At 38.0% G+C, this 24947-nt stretch overlaps 1 protein-coding gene across 3 annotated transcripts in view; it reads left to right on the top strand.

Moving 5' to 3' along the window:
- Positions 1-24947, top strand: part of hdac7a (histone deacetylase 7a) — a 62782-nt gene that overhangs the window by 9279 nt on the left and 28556 nt on the right. Inside the window, exons 1-2 of one of the 3 annotated variants that reach the window (XM_033969167.2) lie at positions 6116-6287; positions 8236-8304. Coding sequence is in view for 1 of the 3 variants with exons in the window: in XM_033969165.2 (XP_033825056.1) it covers positions 8236-8304 (69 nt within the window). In the remaining 2 variants the exon portion in view is untranslated. The other 2 variants (XM_033969166.2, XM_033969165.2) reach the window with 2 other exon arrangements.

The following is a 24947-nucleotide window of genomic DNA, read 5'->3' as shown; positions in this document are numbered from 1 at the left end:
TAAACATATCCCAAAATAGAATATAAACTATTTTCCATTTATTGCTATTTTTTCAGAAATGTCTTAACTTCTGTTGTTTCTACGCAATAAACTATTTAATCAAATATATTTAGTTACGTTTATAGTTTAAGAAAGTAAAAGAAAAACTTCCATTGTTTTTTTTGACTACTATTACTTCTACTTAAATATTTTTCCTTTATCCTTGTCAATACTTGCTTTTATAATGTTCCAAAACACAAACTGCACCTCATATTTTAAAAAAAATATTTCTTTTTCTCCTGATCATCTCGTATTCGGTGTCTGGTCCGGCTCACATTTCTCTGCTCTGTTCCCAGCCTCAGCCCTCCTCTCCTCTCTCCTCCCTCCTTTCTTACCTCCTCCCTCCTTCCTTTTCATCTCCTTTCTGCATTCCGCACATTCCCCATTGCTTCTTAAAGGGAAGGACCCCGCTGGCAGACCGCGGCCAAACATTATTACAGTGCACTCAGTATTTCTGCTCACCTCTCTGCCCTCTCCTTTATGCTCCTTTGGTCGTTTTAATGCAAAGAGTTCTTCAGATCCACTTTATTGGCTGCTATACCTCACTTCCATTGTTTGCTATGTGTTATATGCAAGCAATGTGTATTTTTGAATAGAATTTATACTACAATTTACCACAATATATTGATACTTTGTAGCTGAGGTCATCAACGTTCCCTAGGGGTGTAACGCTATCTCTAGACACTGCTTTGTCTGAGACTTTTACACAATTTGACCACAAAAAAGCTGACTTCGCTGGAACTATAGCTTGTGAGCTGATATGTGGTGTTAAACAAGTCTCACACATGAAATTAAAGTCACAAGCTGGCTCGAGTTCAAACAGTTTGTCCAGTTAGACGCTCTTAAATTTTCTGCTGAATTCAAACACCTAAGCGGGACCATGCGTGCTCGTATTGATCACAGCCTCATGATAACGCGTTGTTGTTCTTGAGTTTTCTTAAAATTTTGGGAGAAGTGTTTGCTAATGTGTGCATTGTGTCACCATGGCAACTGCTGAACACTCCGGCAGTAGACATGCATGCAGAATACCCCAGGGTTATGTCACTGCAAAGTCATTTTCCGATGGTCTTAGAATGGTCTTTATCCAAAAAGAAGTATTCCTATAGTTGTATTTTTTCTCGCCAAGAATCTAGATTGCAACATTTTGATCTGCTGATATGAAACACTGACTCACATAGAGATAATCATCAACTTTGCTATATCAGTGATGCACTATGTTAGCCGCTTGTTTGTCTCCATGGAGATTCTATTACTTTACCGGAATGTCCCACAGTATGGCAATAAATGTGACTATACGATACAATGAAATGCAATATTGATCCGAAATACATTGAACTATTGCACAACATGCATTCATACTGTGAAAGGTGTCTCCTCTGTAATGTGTAATACTGGTCTGGTGGTGTCACCTGCTTGTCTCCATGGAGATAGATAAGTTTAATGCCATACTGTGAAACTTTACAGGCCACTCAATAATATTTTTCGCAGAGACAAGTATGTAGAGGACGCCTCCACCAAAACCACACAGAGCGCCTTTGAAAGAATTCTTGAATATCTACTTTTCATTTCAGTCTTCAAATAAAAAATTTCACAAGAGTATTGCATGAGAATGTTCAGTTATACCTTTACGTAAGTATTTCCTGAGATTTTCCCAAGATAATATATGCAACAGGTCTGTATCTGTTTTTGTCCAAATCCCTTTACGTATTGTATGATCCAATTAATGCAATAATAATAATGATAATAGTAGTAGTAGCCTCATGTTCATCTTTTGTTCAAAGTACATTGGGTGTTGCCTGTCTACGCACTCCCTTTTACTGTCAGTGACATCATCTGCGTCATTACTCACGACAATGTTCTTTAATTTGTCTGGGATTGTCTGTGATTCATATGCATGTGAATGGGTTGCTATCAAATAAAAGAAATGAATAGGTTATTGCAATAAAATGTATAGATGTGTGTTTGATATGATTTGTGTGTCTGCAGGTGAGAGCCTATACAGCACACACAGCATTGACCACATCCTGCCCTGTATATAGTACTGAGAACACGCTGCTATTTTAACCCAACACTTCTGCAGAATGATTGTCAACAATTACAGTTACTGATCTGTTTTGGGCACGATTATAGTTTCAGCTTAAACTAGAACGCCAAAATGCAAAAATAACGTCTCTGTTTGGAAGCTATTTGATTAGATGTGATTATAAATAAAGATTGCTGATGGGTTGTGTTGTTCTTTTTGGAAAGCCTTATGACACTATTATACTATTATAATGTTGTTTCCTCATCAAAAATATACACCCAGAATTGTGTTTCGTTTCATTCACATATATTTAACACACAAATCTTGCATACTTAGGTTGAGAACAGAGCATTTTGAGCTTTGGAGATGTAGACAGACTAATAATTAATGATTACTCCAACGTGTGAATGAAGCAAAACACAGCTGTGGGTAAGTTTTTGATGAGGTAACAACACTTTAACATGACTAAACACTCACAAGAGTCAGTTTTGTATCATATAGGACCTTTAAATCTGAATGAATGTGTATATCACTGGGTTTTGGATTACATCACCAAATGGTATATAGGCCAGTAATATTTCATACAGACTGGGGACAGTTAAAAATGCATATTTTTTGCTCTAAGGTTATAGAGTTCTAAGGTCTAGCCAATAGAAATAATACTTCATTTCAACAGTTGTGGATTTACCTTTTATTCCGCGTAAACAATGTAAAGAATAGGAAAATCTGTCTCTCGCTCCCCCATTATGGGACTATGACATCATCACATTCCTGAATCTGAAAACCCACCAATAATGCCAGAATCAATTGTGCGGTTTTGTTCATTCAGTGCATGACGGCAGTAAAAATAATCACCCAGAAACTTGCAAATGTTTTCTATACCACCACACATGTAGCCAATTTTATTTTGAATTTTCCATAAAACGAACACAGGTGGAGCTTAAGTTTATTTTGTGTTTCTAGGACATGACCTTTGCTGTAGAAAAAGGCTTGAACATAAATGTATATATAGTTCAAGATAGTTAGAAGATAGATATTTAAAATACCCTGAAACCACTCGAGAGCCCTCAAAGATTACAGTGATTACATGTCATGAGAAGTGGGCCAATCAGATATAACAGTTCATGGTATGTTTGAAAATGAGATAGGGATAACATGTGGGCTCAGAAAGGTTCCGGCCATCATTTCTGGATGACATGAACAGGAATTCACCTGAAAAAGTTATTGAGTATTACTTCACTAGGGCTGCAAATTTAATCGCAATCAAATCAAAATCGCAAGTTGAATCGATGCAGTTAGCATATCTGTAGTACCATTTTTTCTTCTTACTCTGCATTTCTTCTTTTTCTGCATAAAAACTGCTAACCCTGTAGTTTAGATCTGTACAAACATGTCTGAAATGTGATTCTTGTACGTAATGCTTGTCAGAAAAATCACAATGAGATATTTTTCGGAAATCATTCAGCCCTATACCGCACTACTTAACCTTAAATGTGATGTTTTAAATAGATTTGACCATATGCATTTGAGCTGGCAAATCCACGTTGTTGCATTTTGCAGTGTTGTGCATTGTAAATTCTGTAAAATAAATTGGTGTGATGTAACTTCAGAATATGCTTGACACCTGCACAAGTATTAAAAATGCTAAATTGAAAGGCATGCAACTGACCAAATATACCAATCTTATTTATTTACTGCATCATCGGTCAATGGACGTTGCATAATGACGCTTCATAGAACTCGATTTTACACTATGATGTTACTGAAAAGAACTCCTCGAAAGTGAATATTTGAGCCAGTATTGTTTACGGCCCCCTTAGTGACCAGTGCTCTCTTGTCTTGGACTGTCCCTGTGGGCGTTTGCTACTCGCTGGTTTTTTGTCACCCTGTGGTTTAGTTATTTTCAGCCCGAAACCGGATGTGATTCAGACGATGCACTTGGTTGTGTAATTGAATGGACTAACCACATGCATAACACACAAATGCTCTCCAGTTCACATACATACCCTACATCCCCGTGTCGATCCGCTCACCCACGCACCTGCAAAGGCTTCTGGGAAATGTGCCGGGTTCCCCTTGTTGATTGAGGCCCTAAAGGGTGACAGGAGGATTACCAACAGCAGTTGAAGCACACACAAAAACACACTTCAAGGTTTCGGTATTGCTATCAAACAGTTCTCGCTGACCCGACTGTGAGATCGGAAAAGAGCACAAAACGCAGTTGTGAGCTGAAAAGGACCGTATATGTGGGGGAAAAATGTGCCTATTTGAAGTTGTCATATGAAGATGAAACTGATAATTTTTTTCCAGTGGTTTCGGTGAGAAAATTTATAAGGCAAGATACTTCATCTAACTGCCATTTTCAGTCAATATATGGCACTGATATTGATAAAGAAATCAATAGGGGGGAAAAACAACTTTAACATCACTTTATCTGAAGACAAAGAATCACAAGGGGGAACCCTTGTGATTCTTTGTTAGTTTTAGCTTGTGGACTATTATACATTGCATTCATTCTCGTGGTTGTTTTTACTTTAAGTTTTATTTTAGATCAAACTGGACCAGTGCCTATTTTTGTAAATAGAGAATGCAGGAGTTTGTGATCCCTCTGAGCTATTTAGGATTGCTTAGAATTATAAAATGTATTTCTCTGAAGTGAATGGATGTTTTCATCCTTTTAATGATTTGTTTGATTTGGAAAAGGGCTTTTATAATGTAATAATAATGTAATAATATTTATTGTCTTAATATTGTTCTGTTGTTTACTACTTTTGAATTTCATTAGTTTTTTTTATTTTTTTAATCTTAGACTTAGACTTTAGCAGTATTGAGTTCGTCTTACAACAGCTTGTAATGTTGGTAGTTGTTGGTAGCTGTTTTTGTATAAAGCGTTGACTGGAGTCATGCTGGCTGTCATGTGCGACTAAAGAATGTCCATGGGCCTGTGTATTAGAGCTTGTAAACAGTAAACAGCCTGTTGCTCTAGAGCAAATATGTGGAGGACCAGAAAAACAGTGTCAGGGCCGCGCTTCTGCGTCAACCCGGCTTCACTCTATTATCTGCTGTGCAACTGAGCGTGATTTACTCACACAGGATGCCTGACTTCCTCCTATGGGGTTGGAATGCCCTGTGCCCGGCTTTAACGGCAGAAAATGTAAAACTGTGTGCTAATTCATGGCATGCGGTTAAAAGGCTAAAGATAAGGATGTGTTTACTTGTAAAATTCACGGAAACATGTGATTTTGGAATTTCCTCAAATTTCATAAAACAGACAAGGGTACATTTCTGGAGGAACATGTATTTTGTCCTTTTATGAGCAAGTTGTAGCCCACACAAGCCTAAGAATCAATTGATTCTGCTGTTATGCACAGTAATAGATGAATATATTTTATTCATATTCTTCTACCGAAAGCTTTTGCACAGGCCAATGAAGTTAAAAGGCAAGTGGATAATTGCTTGTCCATAAATATAGGCTAGATAAAATAGGTGATAGCCACCATTAATATTGATGGGATGAGGGAATAAATGTTCCTATAAAGGGGCTAATATATATGTCCAAACATGTGCTGCTGCCACTAGAAAGGGCTTTAGACATGTTTAAAAGCCAAGCCAATAATTGTGACTTGTGAACTATTCTATGATTGAATTCAATGAATTCCACATCTCTGCACAAATGCACAACCCTATCAACAATAGACATATAGGCCATGGACAAAAATAGCATGGTGGGTAAAACATTACCTTCATATATAATGGTGCATAAAAGTGGCATGAAATCATTGTGTTTCTTTGCAGGTCTTTTATTAGAGTAGAATTCCTTGAGTGCCCAGACGTATACACTCACATTTCTCTGTTTTTTTTCCTGCTGGTGCCTGGGTTACAACAGCAGATGGAGCCACCGCTAACTACCCCATTCTTTAATGCATGACAAGTCTAGATAGTGGCACAAGTTTATTATCGAGCAGCCTTCACTCACCTTATGATTGGCTGCGGCGCGCGCCCAATAAGCGTCTGTCAGCGCGGCAAAACAATAGTCGCGAAGGTCTGCGTGAAGTCAAGGCTATTTTTGGTGGGTCCCGCCTCGCTGCTATTTCTGTCAGCGGGAGGTTGAAGAGAGCGGGGCAGGACTCGGAGGGGACGGACTTCTCTTTTTCCTCGCCGTGGAACTTGACTGAGCTCAGCCCTTTTTTCTTTTCCTCCTCCTTTTGTAGGCTACAGTCTTCTTGTGAGTGACAAACACACGGAGGCTCGTGTACCCGCTCCTCCTCTCGTGTGTTTGGGGGTTTCGCTCGCGGATGCTCCGGGGACTTCCAGCCGTATTAACCGGATTATGCTAACTATTTTGCAAAGTGAAAGTGTTGTAGGAGCTTAAAAGTTTTCCGGAGGTTGCTGTCTTTACAAGGTAGGGTAACACAGCGGTGACAGGCTGCAGCTGGAAGTTAGTGAGAGCAGTTTAACTCGGGGAATATGTCATGTTTTGGGTTGACATTTGCAAAAACGAGCTTTGGCGGGCTCTGACTTCCTGCACAGGTGTTCTTGTTGTTTTATCTGTGGAGTTAATTGCATCGTGCGCTCGTGAGGCAACTGACCAATAGCAGCGAGCGAGTGTTGCCGTCTATGCCTTTGTAGTAGCCTTGATGTGCCGCTGCTTACACCTTAATAACAACTTTTATTTTTCATTTCTTACAGTTAAAAGCTAAATTAAGCAGTCTTTAGTTAAGTTTGAATGATAAGACAAAAGCGTGACCCTAATTGCTGTAAATATTGATGAAGATTATGTGGACTGATAAACGCAAAATAAAGCTTATAGTCTTTATATAGTTTTGCGACTTTTTCAAATGTATCAAACACTATTAAGTTCTATTGGCTGTAGTTTAAAATACAACGTTTACATATAACTTTTCCAATAGAAATATAACATTTTTTTTTACGTGGCATAGGTCAGTAACCACAGATAACTAAATATTAATAAGTGACAAATTATTTTAATATACTTTCTTGCTGTCTGTAAATGCACCATTAAAGTTGTTTTTCATAATTGCAGTTTTTTTTTTAATCTTTTGTTTTAATCTGCTAATCCATTTCCTTTACACATTTTCGTCTTTCAATCACTGGTCATGATCTCTGTGGTGCATTTAAAATAATTCCCCACCAAGAGTTAAACATCAGTTTTTGACTGTGACATGTTTGCTTTAATACTATAAGTGATACCACTGTGGTTATGGTAAGTTCATGCAAGTCCAAAGGAAACTATCATAAGCCAGTGCAATGTAAACATGGGGTGGGGTGTACAACAGCAGGCTTAAGTTAGTCCACAAATGTTTATGGCTTGGATCAACTTTGGCACAAGCAGGATAAGTGTAGGTCAACTGTGAACATTAGCTTTGTGTAGTCCTTTAGTAGTTTAGTTGATGAACTGCTCAATGGTGTCTTTTGTGATTAGTTGATAAAATAGGCAATTTAATTAATAGCCAAGCTTGGAATGACTCCTGCCAAGTCATTCCAAGCTAGGAATGACTTGGCATAAATTTTGGGAGTGATTGAACAGGTGCGAAGATGTTACGATTCTTTGTTTTCTATGCAACTATGTAAATTGTTGAGTTACTGTGAAAAGCGCTATATAAAACTGATATATTATTATTATAATCACTTCTCTGTAAATATAGTACTTTTTGTACAATATCATTCTAAATTGAACAGCCTTTGCCAGTGTCGCACCCCCTTTAGGTCAATTAACTGATGCACAGATTATGTCTTTAGTCAACCACAAATTACTAGGGTTGACACGATTTCAACAGACTCAGTACAGGAATTTGAACATTAAACAATAGTACTTTCTTTTATATTACATGTAATGTTATATCTGTGTAATCCCTCAGTCCTCCAAGTGTGTTCCATAGTGGTCCATGGGCAGATACAAGCCTATTTGGTCATATACTTGTTCTGATACAGCTCAAGATCATTCTAAATGGTCATTTCTGTCCTGTGAATGTGACTTTTATAGTATTGATACCTGCTCAAATGAGTGTCTAGTTTCAATACTAGTTTTAGTATCTGTTACTATCAGCTTTTCAATAACCCTGCAAATGTCTTTACTTGACTACAGCCACAGTGAAAGTATTTGCTAAAAACACTTTATTACTTGCGTTTTAAAGTGTTATTTTGTTCCACAGATGGACTCCCCACTGTCAGCGGCTTCATAAAGATAAACCAAGAAGACATCATATTCCGGACATTAAAAGGTATGTGTCTCAAAGCACTGTGTTCTAATGAGTGCTGTGCTCTTGTTTGGGCAGTAAAAGTCTCACTCGGGCTTGTTAACATGACTGTCAGAAAGGTTGATGTGGAAAAATGTTGCCAGTCCTCTACAGTGTGCGGTGCAGGCATCTTGTCCCTTTTTACAACTTTTTTTTTAAGCGTACACATATGACACACAGGCTCTGCTCTCTGTTGGGTTGACAGCATTTTTCCAGTGAGTGATGTAAGTGGTTTGATTCTCCAAAAGGCGCAGTAAAGTGCAGAGCAGGTGTGGGGCCCGCTGGAAAGATGTGGCTCGTCTGATGTGCGTTCTGCCGCAGGTCCCGTTAATTATGTGACAGACAAGATGTAGGAAGCTTAAGAGGAGGGGGGTTTGGTATTAGTCTGGTAGGAAAAGATGCATGTTGGTGACATTACTCTAGTGCTCTATCTAGGTGTGTTATACTGTAAATATTTAAAGTTGCACTACATAACGATGGGGGGTTGTCACCTGCTTTTATGAAGATGTTAGTGCGTTTTTTGGAATGTTCCACAGTATGACATTAAACTCTATAATTACGGAGAAAAGCAGTTGACACCCCCAGGCAAAGTTACTGATCTGACCAGTAATGAAATGACTCAGTTCACAGTAATGTATGTTACTTCAAAATAGCATTAATAATAAAAGTAAAATGATTAACATACTCATTATTGGCTTTGTAGAAAAGTAAACAAAGTAGGCACATTGATTCCAAACCGGTCTCCACCCAGATGTGATTAGAAAGAAATTGAAGTAAATATGGCAGTTTTAACATTTCTTACACATTTGAAACTCTGTGTTGAACAAAAGAGCTTAACATCTGGCCAGATATGTAGTACAGTCTTAAGAGCATCAATAGTGACTCTAAGCAACTACAAGCAAATGTTTGCTTACATCTTAACTTAAGCTCTCTTTGTAACACAAACTTCCTGACTCTATTCCACTTTTGTTTTCCTCTTTGAGACACGTCAACACTCTTTCACTTTACGCTGTCTGTTGATGCCCATTGTTGAACCAAGCTCAGTAAAATGCTGATTGAAAAATAGTGCTCATTCCCAAAGTTAGCTGGTTTCTTAACAGCAGTAGAGGAAATTACTCCATTCCATGTTTATGGGATTGTATTACGTATTAAAGCACCAGCTGACTTAATAATATAGTGACACAGACCCTCCCAGAGTCGTCCGCCCGGGTCTTTGTGTGTCAGATTAGACGAGCATTCTCCAGAGCTTGATCACCCTGTGTAGGATTACAATGCATGAGTGTGTGAATGGTACCAGGCTGGGCTCAATGTGCACTCTCCATGGACCTACTCTGTGCCCACTATATATGAGTGTATATGTGAGTGTGTGGTGGTGGAAAAACCCGCTGAGGTCAGGGCCATGAAGGCAGCATCTGGTTACATGTGTCCACACGAGCCAACTGACACCAGGCTGCTCTCCTTTTGTCTCTCTGGTCTCTCTCTCACACACACACACAGACACCCCCCCCCCCCCCCCCCCCCCCACACACACACACACACACACTGAATATTCTCAAGCAGTTTGGCCAGACCCAATGCCACATGGGTAGAAAAAGGGCAGCCTGGCAAAAGGTGGTAGAGGGCAGGAACAGATGTGTGCCACTTGTGAAACCGCTGTTATAAAAACTCCATCTCCAGCAGTCATTTGAACTACTCGAGACTGCCAAGAAAGACTTAATCCCATTCACGCTCTGTTCAGCTCTGGCTCTCCACCATAATGAAGGATTCTCAGTAATGAAAAGGCAGCAGTAAGTAACCATTATGTAAGGCCTGTTCCTTCAGTGGGGTCAAGATAAAACCAAGAGAAAGGAGTTATTTCAGGTGTACATACAGGGACTTCCAATGATATCATGGGCCATGTAGGGTAGGGCCTTGTACCAACTTTTGTAAATTAAAAAATTAATTAATTAATTAAAAAAATAAAAAAATAAATAAATATATATATATATATATATATATATATATATATATATATATATATATATATATATATATATATATATATATATATAAAAGCTATAAGATATATATATATATCTTTTAGAGTTCTCAGTTTGACATTTTAAAACACAGAAATACAATATGGCAAAATACAATATATTTGAAAACAGGTGAACAATAGAATAGGATAGGATGAAAAATGTAATAGTTTTGAACACTTCTTGCAGTATGTGTCTGTAACGGTACAACAGCAATTCAAAGTACTAAATCAGTGCTTTGCAGGTGTAACAACTCTAGTTTTGGCTGCTGTGGAGGCGACTTGGATAATGCGTTAATCCCCTAGCATCCCCTCGCATTCGTCTGTCCTCCACCTGCTGCTCGTTCTGCTGTACAGATTTCCTTTGAGTGTTGGGGCTGTTTTAGAAGCATGCATTAACATTGTGTGTGGACAGTAGTGTTTCTGAATAAAGTACTTGAGGTTTGTCAAAGCAATCATATATGTTGAGCCTTTTTTGTTAAAAATGATGAAATATTGCTTCAAATAAAGCCAAGTTTGAGTTTTGTTTCCTATGTATTCTTTGTTCCATTGCTGCTATTTGACTAGCTGTGTTTGCTATAACCACCACATGATTCACTAAGTTGTGTAAGAAATGTTACGTGCTTAGCCATGCCACAAACGTGTAACTGATACTGACTGTATGTTGTATAGAGCCATAGCCTGGGTTACTTACTATTTTTGTTTATCAAGGCCAAACTTTTCTAGAGTGCACTCAACAATGCAAAATTGAATGATTTTGTATTCTTGGTTTCTAAGCAGGAACAGATGTACACCAATAAGAGCTGTAATTGTAAATAGATGGTGTCTTTTATGCTAAACAATCATGTTCAAATAGTTGTCATAGATTCTTTATCTGCATTGCGTGTTGCAATATAAATGTATGCCCATCATCAAAGCCTCCAGCAAGTGTTTGCATTAGTAAGGTTAACTTTACTTACTTACTTTCTGACTAGCCTATCATGATCATAACTTTATCATAGCATAAGTTAACGAGTCCTAATTATAGAGATGGTAGTGTACCATCTCCTTGACTATTTTCTCAGTCTTAACTCTGCTATGTCTGATCTAGAGTGTTGGTAATAGTAGACGGCAGTGAACTAGGCGGCTATTTTTGACCGGCTGAACAAATGGGACGATTGTCCAGCCTGGAGGTGCGTGAAATCACTTGATATGTCAGGGGATAATGTTACATAATACCCCCCACGGGCCCCATGGCTCTGTGCTTTTTCTGAGGGCACAGTTATACTTGATACATGCTGTGTGTGTACTTTCTCTTTGTGTTGTACTTACAAATTGTACCAGATCCTAAGGGAGCAGTGTCCTTAACGTTTTATTACTGTGTCAAATCAATTGCAGTTGTATTAACCTCAGGGCTGAAGGCTCCCGGCTGTGGTCAGTGAGTTACCACTTGACTAAGGGTTTGTGGCTCTACAGTAAATGGCCTTAATAAATAAATTATGATCAAATTATTCAACTGGACAGGGAGTGTAAGCTTCTTCCACAGTTGTTAACACAGTTTCTGTTGATGGATTGGACAGCAACGTTTTTAGACCTCAGGGCAAGACCTTTGCATCATAATAACCATTGCAAGTTTGGACAAATGGTGCAACACTGTCGACCAAAACAGTTTCAAATCTCCACAGACAAACATGGCAGCATTACAGGAAGATGTGCAATGTTTTTAATAGAGACAGACTTAAAATATGCCCTGAGAGGACATTACAGTAACAAGAGATGATAAAGAACCATAAAGCCTTGCTCATTTTTCTAATTATACACTTGCAGAGCTATGCGTTGTATTTTATTTTGAAAGTAATATAGGAATGTGGGCTAATTAGTATTCTATTTTCATATTAGGTGATGTAATCATTTGCACCATCTCCCGGACAATACAGACATATTAGACATTGGATCTCTTCTGTCTGGCCCTTATCAGAATAGACTCTTCTGTATTGTGATATGGTCTGACCTCAGCTGCAGCGTAATGGACAGATCACATTGACTCCAGAGGAGCAGGTGAGTGACACTGACCTGGGATCAGATAGCCCTCTGATGTAAGCAGATCCCCTTTATTCATGTGGACACACTCCTGACTGCACATCTGACTGAGCTGGAAGCCATACAAGAAGCCAGTGTCCAATGGAGGATGAGACAAGTACAATGGCTGTTTATTTAACTTGTGTGCGTGGGTGTGGGAACACGGTACAGGGTTCATTGTTGAAGAATTCAAATTAGTTTCTGGAAAATGACCTTTTAAAGATGGTATTAAAATATTTAGGATGACCACTATATGTTTACTGTGGTATTATAGTGAGCAATTAGTGAAATACAACACTATAAAATAGTTTTGACATTACTTTTTAGGTTAAAGTTGCACTGTCTAACTTTTCTGGTGATGGGTCCGCCACCTACATGTTTCCATGAAGATGCTGTTGTTTTGCCTGGTATTTCCATTGCATGGCATTAAACTCACAAAGGGCATCATTAATTGTGTCAAACACTTGACCAAAGACGTGTGGAAATTTAGCTTTGAATGAGCAAAGTGTCTTTCTCAAAAGTAGCGTTGCAAAGACTCAAACTTCTTCAGATTTTTTTTATTTTTTTTTACAATTTCCTTCCTAAAAATGCAAACTGTTATGGTACAGCTTCCTGATGTGCACTGTCATGTGTGATCTACGTCTTTATCTCCTCTGTATCAGTGGCTCTTTGAGGTTCTCAGTGGAGTGGATGCAGATCCCAGACCAGTGCTGAGCAAGAATCTTAATTCCTCCTCTTTTGTGTTGTGTGCAGACAGCAGAGTGTGACTACGCATATTCATGAAGCCTCTCTTCTCAGAACGTGTTATCTTTTAACCAGCCAAAGGAATGGAAAATACAACAATATTCAATAAACATAGGACTATCACCCAATGTGGACATTTTTTAACCCAAGATTCTGTTAGTGAAGAAACTAGCATTGTCTCAGTTTGGTATAGTAGCTGTTTGTAAGTGTTTTGTTTGTTTTTGTGATAAAAACTATATGCTCAACTATCTACTAGATAGTGGGGACTTTAAAAGAATAGTATGCAAGCAGTAACATGCAAGACTAGACCATAGTGCTTTACTCTGTCTAATCTCTAATCTCATGTCTCAATCTATCATGTAGAAATAACTTTTATTAAACACTTGTTAAATCATCCTATGGAATATAGCAGCAATGATATCATTAAAGGCTTTTCATGGAGAAATATGTAAAAATTTAGAGACAGGTGTGCAACTTGTATGGGTAGAGATTGTATTAGATTTTCCTTTTGGTGCTCTTCAGTGTTGAAACTTTGTATAGAGAAATATGTATTTATACAATATTGAAGTACATTTTGTACAGTACATAGATAATATTAAATCCAGAACTTGGATTGGAAGTCAACTTAAGTACAGATTTTCAGCCAAGTGGATTGCTTAGTATTACCGATTACTTTGTTTAGCAGCTGAATACACCATTTCCAAGTACATAGAAACTGAGATTCAGAAAGTATGCCTCACTCTCACGACATCATTGTTGTTTGTGCTTTGATGACTCCACTAAAGAGTTGCAATAACAAGAGAGTATTCTTACCAGGCCGCATTGTTCACCATTTGTCACTATCAATTTCAGTCCATTGAGGCTCATCCTCATAAGCCTGTTGTATCTGCTATATTTTTGTGTGCACTTTTGATCCAAGCAGTGGGCCTTATCTGCACCTTTCACCTGTCTGCAAACTGCACACTGTTCATTCATCAATGACAAGCACGACCATTGCTAAATGTAGAGTATTTTGGCTCGGAAGTCTCGGTTTGTTTATTATTTTAGATTCCAAATTTAGACGAGTATCGCATCAATAAAGTTAAGAGGTCTCCTGTAAGATAGCAGGAGATCCCTCACGAGCATTGCTTTGTGTAGTGGCTTTATCTGCCTGGGGAAATGTGGAGAATGTGTTTGAAGTTGATGAAGGGCAGCGGTGATGAAAGAGCAGGGTTTGGACAAAGGACAGAGTGCCCATTGGCTGGATTTCCTGTCTGCAGCAAGATTTGTGTTGGTTGGTTATCATGAAATCTGCTAACTGTGGGAAACCTGGACTTGTGTAAGAGCTAGTTTTTGTTTTCTAAAGGACAGCTGATTCAGAGGTGAACCTGTTTCTCAAGAGTGGGTGTACTAAGTACAGATAATGTGATATGTTTGGCCTTATCTCGCAATGATGGAATAACAAATGGTATTCCGGTTAAAAATTTCACAGTCTGAAAAATCCTATTCAGATTAAACTGAGCGATATGGGGATAAAAATGTAATTGTGGTCTACTCATTTTGACGACATTTTGATTATATTCTTGATTCAATGCTTTTCAGTTTAATGCACATCTCACTGCTCCTGTTGGTCAGCCTCATATTCTTGAGTGAGTGACAGGTCCATTTACCAAATCACAGAGAAGTATGAACTCTAAGAAGAAGCAGATGCTTCAGTTACCTTTTAAAGGAAAATTGTGATACATTAAAAATTGTGAGATATATATATATATATATATATATATATATATATATATATATATATATATATATATATATATATATATATATATATATATATATATATATATATATATATATATATATAAAATGCACATTCAGATTAAACAACAAACCCCAACAAACTGTTAAAGATCAATCCCAATTTCCTATTTAAAAAAAACAAAGAAACACATAATTATGGCTACTAACAAAGTTCATGAGCATAAACAAAAACCTTTTTTGAATCAACCTCGGCTTAAACAACAAATGAATACATACCTCTGAGTGCTATTTAACATAACAACAAAATCCACTATACTATCTCAAATGTCCAAAACCTGCTTTAAACTACATGCCTCGATTTGTCAGTTAGAACTAAATAGCACACAGAAGTGGTTTATAGAAAATAAATTCAATATATAAACATATTTTTTATCAGAATTTTTGCTTTTTCATAACTTAGATGTCTGTCTGCAACCAATCATGACCTTCGACCAGCTTGCTCCGAAAGTCAGAATTTGCCCAGAGGGAGCAATAAAGTTTCTAATGTTTCCAACCTGTCACATGGAATGAGCTCAGCAGACCAGTCAGGCCACTTCTCTTGGAGCTATTTTTGATTTGAAACACACACAATGAATATTGTGTAGCAGTATCTCGCTTATCGTCACAATTAAAGGACTCATCTAAACTGTTTATCGCTTATCATCACAATTAAAAGGCTCATCTAGCTGTTTAGTTGTTTTCAGAGAAAAGTTTACACCGCACTAAAAGCACTCATACATTTTTCTATATGTAAATAAGGGAATATAAATAAGGCATTATATGTATGACGAAAAAAAATATTCATAGTGTATGCCAGGTAATCCGTAACCCCATCAGTAACAAATGTACACATATATTTGTTCACACATATGGTAAGATTGTCTCAAACTTGATTTTGAAACTATGGATAAGGTTTCATACTTAATACTCATAATACTGATTGATACTGATTTGAATACCACATTGAAAATAAAAACAAAATTGTATTAATATTTGTAAGTACTGATACTTTTTCAAATGATTATTTACTATTTGGTAGATATTAGTTTTAATATTGTTTATTATATGCGCGTACATTATTTTGACATCCCTAATCTGGAGGTAAGTGACATTTCTCTCTCATGGCTTTCAACAGTATATAGTCAGAAGATTCACTTGTATATTGCATTGAAATGACTTTACTTTCACAAATTGTTACAAACTAGATACATGTCAGTCTTGTCAGTGCTCTGTGATCCAAGACTGAGGCACGCGTGTGTGTGTGTCTCTCTCTCTCTCTCTCTCTCTTGCTCTCTCTTTCTCCCTCCATCTGTCTGTCTCTCTCTCTCTTCCTCTGCTTCTCTCTTTCTCTGTATCTCTCCCTATGTCTCTCTTTGTCTGTCTCCCTCTGCCACTCTGTCTCTCTCTCACTCCCTCTGCCTCTCTCTCTCTTTTTCTCTCTGTCTCTCTTTCTCTCTTTGCCTCCCTGTCCCTCTGCCTCTCTCTCTCTCTGTCTCTCTTTCTATCTCTGCCTCCCTATCCCTCTGCCTCTCTCTCTCTTTCTCTCTCTGCCTTCCTGTCCCCCTGTCTCTCTCTCTCTGTCTGTCTCTCTCTGCCTCTCTGTCCCTCTCTCTCTCTCTGTCTGTCTCTCTCTGCCTCTCTGTCCCTCTGCCTCTCTCTCTCTGCCTCTCTCTCTCTGTCTGTCTCTCTGCCTCTCTCTCTCTCTGTCTGTCTCTCTGCCTCTCTCTCTCTCTCTGTCTGTCTCTCTCTGCCTCCCTGTCCCTCTGCCTCTCTCTGTCTGTCTCTCTCTGTCTGTCTGTCTCTCTGCCTCTCTCTCTCTCTGTCTGTCTCTCTGCCCCTCTCTCTCTGTCTGTCTCTCTCTGCCTCCCTGTCCCTCTGCCTCTCTCTGTCTGTCTCTCTCTGCCTCTCTGTCCCTCTGCCTCTCTCTGTCTGTCTCTCTCTGTCTCTCTGCCTCTCTCTCTCTCTCTGTCTGTCTCTCTCTGCCTCTTTGTCCCTCTCTCTCTCTCTCTGTCTGTCTCTCTCTGCCTCTCTGTCCCTCTGCCTCTCTCTGTCTGTCTCTCTCTGTCCCTCTGCCTCTCTCTGTCTGTCTCTCACCACCTCTGCACACCTGGAGTCCCCCACAGTCATACCTCATTTGGCAGTAAGTGTGCCTCTAATGAATGAGTATGAAGTTTCAAGCTCCGGGCTAGTTGCAACATCGCGTCAAGTCAAAAACATGACAGGCCCATCAGGAATGTTTTCTGTTTGCCGAATATAGCTGTGGGGAGTGTGTCTCTTGTGCGAGTTATGCAAATGGGAGTGATATTGGTATGTTCTGTTGCAGCCAAAGCACCTGTGCAAAAAGCAGAGGCAGGATACAGGACGTAATAGCACGCGAGAACGCACAAAAGCCATAAATCACAAATAAAAGGCTAATTTTAGAATCATGTAATTGAAATGGGGAGTCACCCTATAGAGGTGTGATTTATAAACTTTTTCTGTGGCAGCTGTAATAAGACTGGGTACTTTGTGATAATATTTACACAAGCGAAAGTTGTTGTTGAAGATAACAGGTGGTTATTATCAGTAACAGATGGTGTATGTCGTTTTATGACTTGAAAATCGCTTTTTTGTTGGTTATTTTTAAACTTTATTAAGGTATAGGGCATATGGCAGAGTGAAATGGAAAAGTACATATAGGCCTGTCACGATAACATATATTGACGCTCGATATATTGCTGAAGCAAATATAAATCATAATGTTGAAACAAATTTATGCCACTGACACAATAGCCCAAGAGGAAATTTATACCACAAAAAATATTCTAAATGTACAATATTGTAAAAAAAACAAAAAAAAAACAAAACACTTTAACACATAGTTTGCATCTGTAATTAGTTATAAAAGTCACTAATTTAACCTTTTAACCTTTTACAGCTCTTATCATATAGCCAAAAAATAACCAAATATTCCCTAGTAGTGCTAAGAAAAAGCAAACACGATAAATATTTACCCCAGAAATATATTGTTCCAGCTTTCATATATTGAACAATAAGTCGATATAGTAGTTATCATGACAGGCCTAAGTACATAATAGACAAGATTCACAACACTATGGGAAGATTGGAATGGCGATCATTTTAAAACCTGGATTATAACTTTTATAAAGACACATTTTTAGTCAATTTCGCAGTAATACCTGCGTGGGATCCAGAATACACACTTCTCCAATACTTTATAACGTTATGAGTCTGGTGAACGGTGAAACTCACTCATGGTCTGTCCTTAAAACAAATAAGGCTGCTTACGGATGAAAAAGAAAGAGCCACATGGGGACTCTACTAATGCTATATTTGTGTGCGTATAGTGAAGTAGTTATGCAAATTAATTTTACTGAGAGTTGTAACTGCACAGTGAGTACAGGGAAATAGATAGATAGTATTTAGACCGTGCCTGCTCTAGCTCTAATAGTATCGTTTTATAATTTGAACTATATGTGATCTATACAGTAGTTCCAAACTTTAGACTAGACCCGCGACAGTGAGCAGAAGGTAAACGCGACGACAGCCAAACACGCTAGCATTTACACTCCAACACCAAGTATGCACCAACAGAGCAGCAGCGCCGTAAATATAGAAATAGTTTGGCGACAGTTGTAGCCTGGCAGGCCTCTGTGCACTCACAAACCACAGTCTGGACAGCTGCTGCAGAAGAAGAGGAGCTCTGAATGGGAGCGACAGCTGTGGATTCCTCAGGGTGAAGGAGGGACAGGAGATAGAGAGCGAGCAGGGAGAGGGAGAGATACCACACTACAAGTACTACAACAGCTGGACTTTTTTTTGTACAATTGATTTTATGTTAAGTTTTTTTTAGTCTTTGTGGTAGTCTCGGATGCTGTAAAATCTGTATGTAGCATGTATTGTGCAACACGTGATAAACAGGGTAGCCCATAGTAACCCTTTGTTGGAATATACATAGGGAAATAAGTAATTTCTGAGATCACAGCTGATTGATAGACAGAAGCGGGGCTGACAATCTTTTTCATTTTATTTTTTTGAACAAATTTTTACTTTCTGGAGGTCCACATACCTCTCCTTTCTACCCTTTGTTTAAAATTATGTGCACTGATTTGAGCAGGGCTTGTAGGTGAACCCTCTACCACCAGTGAGCCACCACAAAAACCAACTGTTCTCCGGTGCTGTTTTAAAATGAGTGCTAGTGTTGTAATGATACTAAAATAAAATAAAAATAAAAAACTGAAAAAAATGTTTTGACAACAATAATAAGAACAGCTACACTACTTGAACTGAAAATGCTTTTTGTAAAAGTGTTTTCTATTTTGAGAACTCTAAGTCACTAATGCTAATATCAAACCTTTGGCAGTAGTATTATTAGAAAGCAGACAACTACTGTATTTTGTTACACTTTTATAAGCGGCAATAACTCCTGCTCAGTCAATCTTGTCAATAACACGTTTAATACAGTTCGGGTCCCGTTATAACATCGCAATGCATTTTTCTGCATTTTCAGAACATTGCATTTATCGATATAGCTCTAATCACTGTGGTTTAGTCTTCTTCCTGTCTCATCTCTTCTTAAGTTGCCTGATTGTAACTGTCAGTAACAGACTGTATTCATAGAAATCCTGTGTTGCACAAGGCTGATTTAGAAACTCGCCACTTTTTTTAGCACTAAAACTTTCAACACCCGTTTCTTAAAAGGTCCTTTTTCTGTGATACTAATGTTCTTCTTTCTGTCCTACTTACAAAAAAGTGGCCCAAAATGAATAATTGTTTTTTCCATACTTCCAAATAGGTGTGCTGTGCTTTGATTGCACATTAGCGTGTTGCCTTCAGGGCTACTGTTAGTCATTAAACCAGACTGTTAATGGGTGTCGGAGCACTGCACTGAAGTGGGTTTGAATGTCTAAATGGGGGCACTCTACTGCCATCTATTCTCTCAAGGGCACCACGGCAGAAAGGCAAGTGCAAAAGCGCAGGCAGGATATGGGAGCCTGAAGTCAGCTCTGAAACAGGAAGCAGCTCTGGTTCTTTCATTGTTGTGTTTTTAGAGCGAGCTTCCTGTTAGCCTGACTGCCCCCGTCGCCATGGTTACCGTTCCTGTTGATCATGGGATGGTAACTTTAGACTCAACAGTGTGAGATTGCACATTTTTATGAATGCATTCTATTATTTTCGGTGAATGATATCTGAAGTGTGAGGAGACTGATATCAGAATAAAAGGGAAGAAAGGAGTAAGAGAGAGAAGGAGGTAAAGAAAAGAGGATGTGGCGGCCATTAAAAGATGACAGGAGTGGGGCATCTAATTATAGCTCCTGTTGTGAACCGCCTGGGTTTTAAACAGGCGGATGTCCCCACCACAAACAAAGTTCTGTTCGTCCTTTAAGACTGACAATACTTGTTTGCTTATAAAGACATGGCTTTTAATAATCTGTGTATACATTCCTGGGAACAAAACCACATACAAAATAGTTAGATCAAATTATATAACAAAAGCTACTACACTTCACCCACCTATTAAAATATAAATAACAGTTGTAGCTTCAGAATTAGCTTACCACAAGTGACACTGAGGAATAAATGAATCATGCATGAAACTAAATTAATTTTGAGAACTAAGATTTTTCCCATATTACATTTTGATTTGTTGAAGTTTTTTTGTAACCAAATTGTATTAGTTTTATGAAGAATATTCAAATATATCCATATATCAGTAGGCCTATCAATTTTCAAAATACAAGTCAAAAGCGTACACTGTGAGAAAGGAGTTGTCTGTCAGTCTATATTAGCTTTGTGATTAACTCCTAATTGTCTAGGGTGTAACGGCCGCACGCCCTTAAGAACTGGGATCAGCTCCAATGAATTAATATTATAATATACATGTTGACCAGATGTTTGATCACACAAGAAAGGGTCAATTATCATTCTGAGATGTTTCCATGCTCAAATCCTTGTTCACAAACTGCTAATAATTATTTTGTCTTTTAGTTTGGTCCAATACTTATGATTCATTCTTCAGTCACTTATGCTGTACAAATCCCCTTTATATATTTACGCCGTGGCTGTGGGAAGACTCTGCAGGTGGCCCATGAGACTGGTTATGTCTGTGTTCAGAGCTGTTGACACTAGTACTCATGTTTGAACAGCAGTAACTGGATACCCCACGTACTCCAATGTGTTTGTGGTCCGTTAATGTCAAGGATCAAGGAGGCCTGATGGACAGACAGACGTACAGACGGATGGAGAGAGGAAGAGAGAGAGATTATGGGTGTTTGTGGAAACTCAGAGGAGCCAGGGAACCGGAGCCCCACTGCATTATACATCAGCCGCCATGTTCTTCCTCTTACACACGAGCTTTGGTTTGACCTCTTCACTCTAAAAATAGACACATTGTTGTATAGGTAATGTTTAGTTATTTTTTATGCATTGGTATCCGGTCAGTTTCTGGATCAGTTTTTCGTTCAAAATATTGTTTAAAGGTTAGGCCAATCAATTAAAGACTATTTATTGACCGCTGTTTGCATGTCAGTTTGTACTGTGTTGTTTTAGGTTTACTGATTCTAGTCATTTTTAGCATATTTGGAACAATTCATTCATATCTTCGCTTTTATATCGAAAAGTAAGATAGAAAAGTTGTGGGGTTTTGTTTACTTTTTTATGACTATTGCCCCTGGTTTTAATTTTGTGAGTTGTTCTCACTTTTAGCATTTGGTAATTTATTTACTGGCCCCCTGCTATTCATTGATTTCAGCTTTGAAACAGTTTGAGAACTTTTTTATAATTGTTTTATTACTTTTTTCCAATTCAAAAGATAATATTTAGTTTTAAAAAGTGAAAGTAATATTTTCTTTTAAATTGTTAATCACTATGGCAGCAGTTCTAATTTTTTATCTTTCTGAAACCAATTGATGCCTTGTCTTGTAATAAACTACATGTGTATTTTGGGTGTCAAGTAAACTTTTTCTAAGTACAATTGACAACTGTACTTGGAAGTATGAGATTAGAATCAGATAGTATCTAAAAATCTTGTATTCTAAAAATGTTTTGATTAGTGTCTAAAATAACAGATACTAATCAATACTAAATCTAGTATCAAAATTAGGCACTAATTTGAGTGAGTAGTGATACTAAAAAAGCACATTCACAGGACAGAAACCAACCTTTCCTGAGTAGCTTTAGAAGGATCTTGAGCTGTATCAGAACAAGTATAAGACCATGTAGACTCGTATACGCTCATGGACCACTATGGAACCTACTTGGACAACTGAGGATTACACAAATATAAGGCAATGTGGGAAGAAAGTAGTTTTATTTGAGGTTGCGATTATATTGTCTAAATAAAGCGCGTTTTTTTTAAATTATGACTGTGGTGTCAGAATCTGTATTGAGTATCATGTCTATGTCATAGTATTGAAATCGAGTTTGAAAATTTAGTATCATGACAACACTATTCCCAAGTCATTTGACCTATTTTCAAACTTTTTTCTTACTGCCAATGTACATACTGAATCCAGTTATGACATAATTTTAATATTCAAGCCTTGCAGACATCCGATTTACACTTATCAGTTGTCCTTACATAACACCAATTATTGAAACGCGGATATTGCTTGGCTCAGCTGTTTATTTGTTACTCTGTCAACAAGAATTTAATAAAGGATTGACCCGCTGCGTGTTTGTCGAGTCAACATCTTGATAGTCAACTCTATTACTTGGCCCTTAAAAATTCCCAATGTATTTTTAGTTTACACAATCCGCTGTGCCTGCTTGCGTAACATAAATCAAACCTGTTGTTTATTTTTTGGCACTGAGTTTGGGACTTTGAAAACACGCCTGCAAAATAACATGACATTTAATATGACAGGAAGGACATCTATTTTTGGATTTACATAAGCAGGGATCCTACAGTTATATGGAGCAATAGCTTTGACCAAGGTGGAAATTTTTATGTTGTGAAATAAAACTATAAACTGCTAACTACTGCTTGTCTCTAGGGAGATGGCATTGTTTTGCCTTGCCTCCATGAAGAGAAGCAAGTGACACCAACAGGCCAGGTCACTAATAAAATCGGTGAAGAGGCAAGGTATTTTGAGAAATATAAGATACATATTGTTAAAAAAATGTATAGTAGATAGTGCCCCTTTAACAACCTGTGCATATTTAGCTATTTTTGAAACGCTTTCCTGTTAACATTTGAGAACAAGCTGATATTTTTTCTTCCATTGCCACATTCTGCATATAAAAAAGCACTCATACGGATGTATTAATGAATGCAGGCATGAAAGCGAGCAGTGTAGCAGTTATATTTGGCAATGTAGCGTCTGTCACTTGTCACCTCGGGCCTTCCTCCTTTACTGTATAGTATTAAACAGTGTCTTTGATGATTGAATTATCTGTCGGTCCTATTGTTCTGCATTATATCATAGACAGGTCAAGAACAAGCTTGCCATGTGTCCCAGCTGTACCTGTAGAACCAGTTCATGCTTACACAGGCAGAGTGAACTGGGAGGAGCTCAGGGATCACCCAAATGTTGAATGGTAGACATATCCAAATTACTTAACACATTTTACACTTATCGTGTCATCAAGCTGCATGACCATATGCTTGTATAGCCTAAAAAGACAATAGTAAGGTCCTATCTTATACTTGAGGCGATAGCCAATTGTATTCTGCTAGGAAGCTTGTATTAAAGTGATAGTATGTAACTTTCAGGGGGTGAAAAGTCATCTGCAGGATTCCATGAAAATAGAAAGTTTTTTTGTTTATTTTTTTTTACATTTTTTTACATACTGGGTTTTAGGTCTAAACCAGAGCAACAGATACGTATTTATATTTAAGAGCATCCTTTGTGATGGTCTGGAAATTGAAAACTGTGGCTTGCTCCTGCTTTGGAATTAAATCTGGCTTAGTCATAACTTAATCTGGTTTAGTCCAGTTAAGTCCAGTTTTAGTCCTGGTGTAGTCCTGGTTTAAGGCTACTTCTGGATGAAGAACCACATTAAATCTGTCAAAATTAAAAGGATGTATTTTCTATCCAACTACTCTGTTCCATAAAAGCAAAATACTTGCTAATTTACAATGTTCTTAAGTCTCAGACCTATAACATGTCTTATGTTACATATGAAAATAGCCCAAGCATAACATGACATTTGATACTGTATTTGTGGCATTCTGTTGTGCTGTATTGGTCTAGGTCGTAGGTATGCTGTTGTTAGGAGGGACAGACAGATGGTTTCGGCTTGCGTCTCTTTGTTGTGGCTGTTAGGTAAGTACACAGCTCTTACATAACCTAAGTATAAGTATGCATTGTTTCTATAAGGCATTTGGACTGTAATAGACTTAACGAGCATGAGAAAATAGCAGACAGAAACTATTACCAGTTATAATTTTATCCCGTCAGAATAAATTGTAATGTGTAATTTTAGTTTCCTGGCAGCATTCGAAGATGGATATAATGCTAATATGCACAAATGTCCGCATGCTGTAGTAGCCATTTGTGCTTAGCTGTTTAAATCAAATCAAAATCCCACCCCAGGGTCAAGGATTTGCGTTTCTCGTTCTCCCACCCTGAAACATAATAGCATTCTTGAGGAGATCTAAAAACATTTAAGCCGTGTATTAGCTGGAAATAGCCAAAATGGAAAAACAGTGCAGATTAGCTGCGGTCACAGAGGTCTAAGAAGGACTAAACCACTACATTGTTTTCAGGCAAGTTCTGCTGGAGACTTGATACGTCTGCTATTATCACATATTCAGTGAAACATGTATTCAGTGAATAGAAACTGAGAGGATAGGACGCTATTGTTCTGGCCAAGGCGCCTTGTACGTTCCAAAACAATATTAGTGTCTTTTTATAGCTGTCAAGATATCATTACAGGTAATAACTTTGGCTTTAGTAATAGGTTTGAAATCAGTGTCCTGCTTCCACGCAACACCCAAAACACAGGTGCAATGGTAAATAATGACTCACATGTATGCAGTTGTTAACCAGTAACTACAAATTCTTTGGAAAAAGGGACAAGTATT

Source organism: Periophthalmus magnuspinnatus, chromosome 7 (assembly GCF_009829125.3).
Source record: "Periophthalmus magnuspinnatus isolate fPerMag1 chromosome 7, fPerMag1.2.pri, whole genome shotgun sequence".
In the NCBI taxonomy this organism is placed as follows: domain Eukaryota; kingdom Metazoa; phylum Chordata; class Actinopteri; order Gobiiformes; family Gobiidae; genus Periophthalmus; species Periophthalmus magnuspinnatus.
Note: the sequence above shows the minus strand (reverse complement) of the source record. Positions and strands in the feature narration are given on the sequence as shown.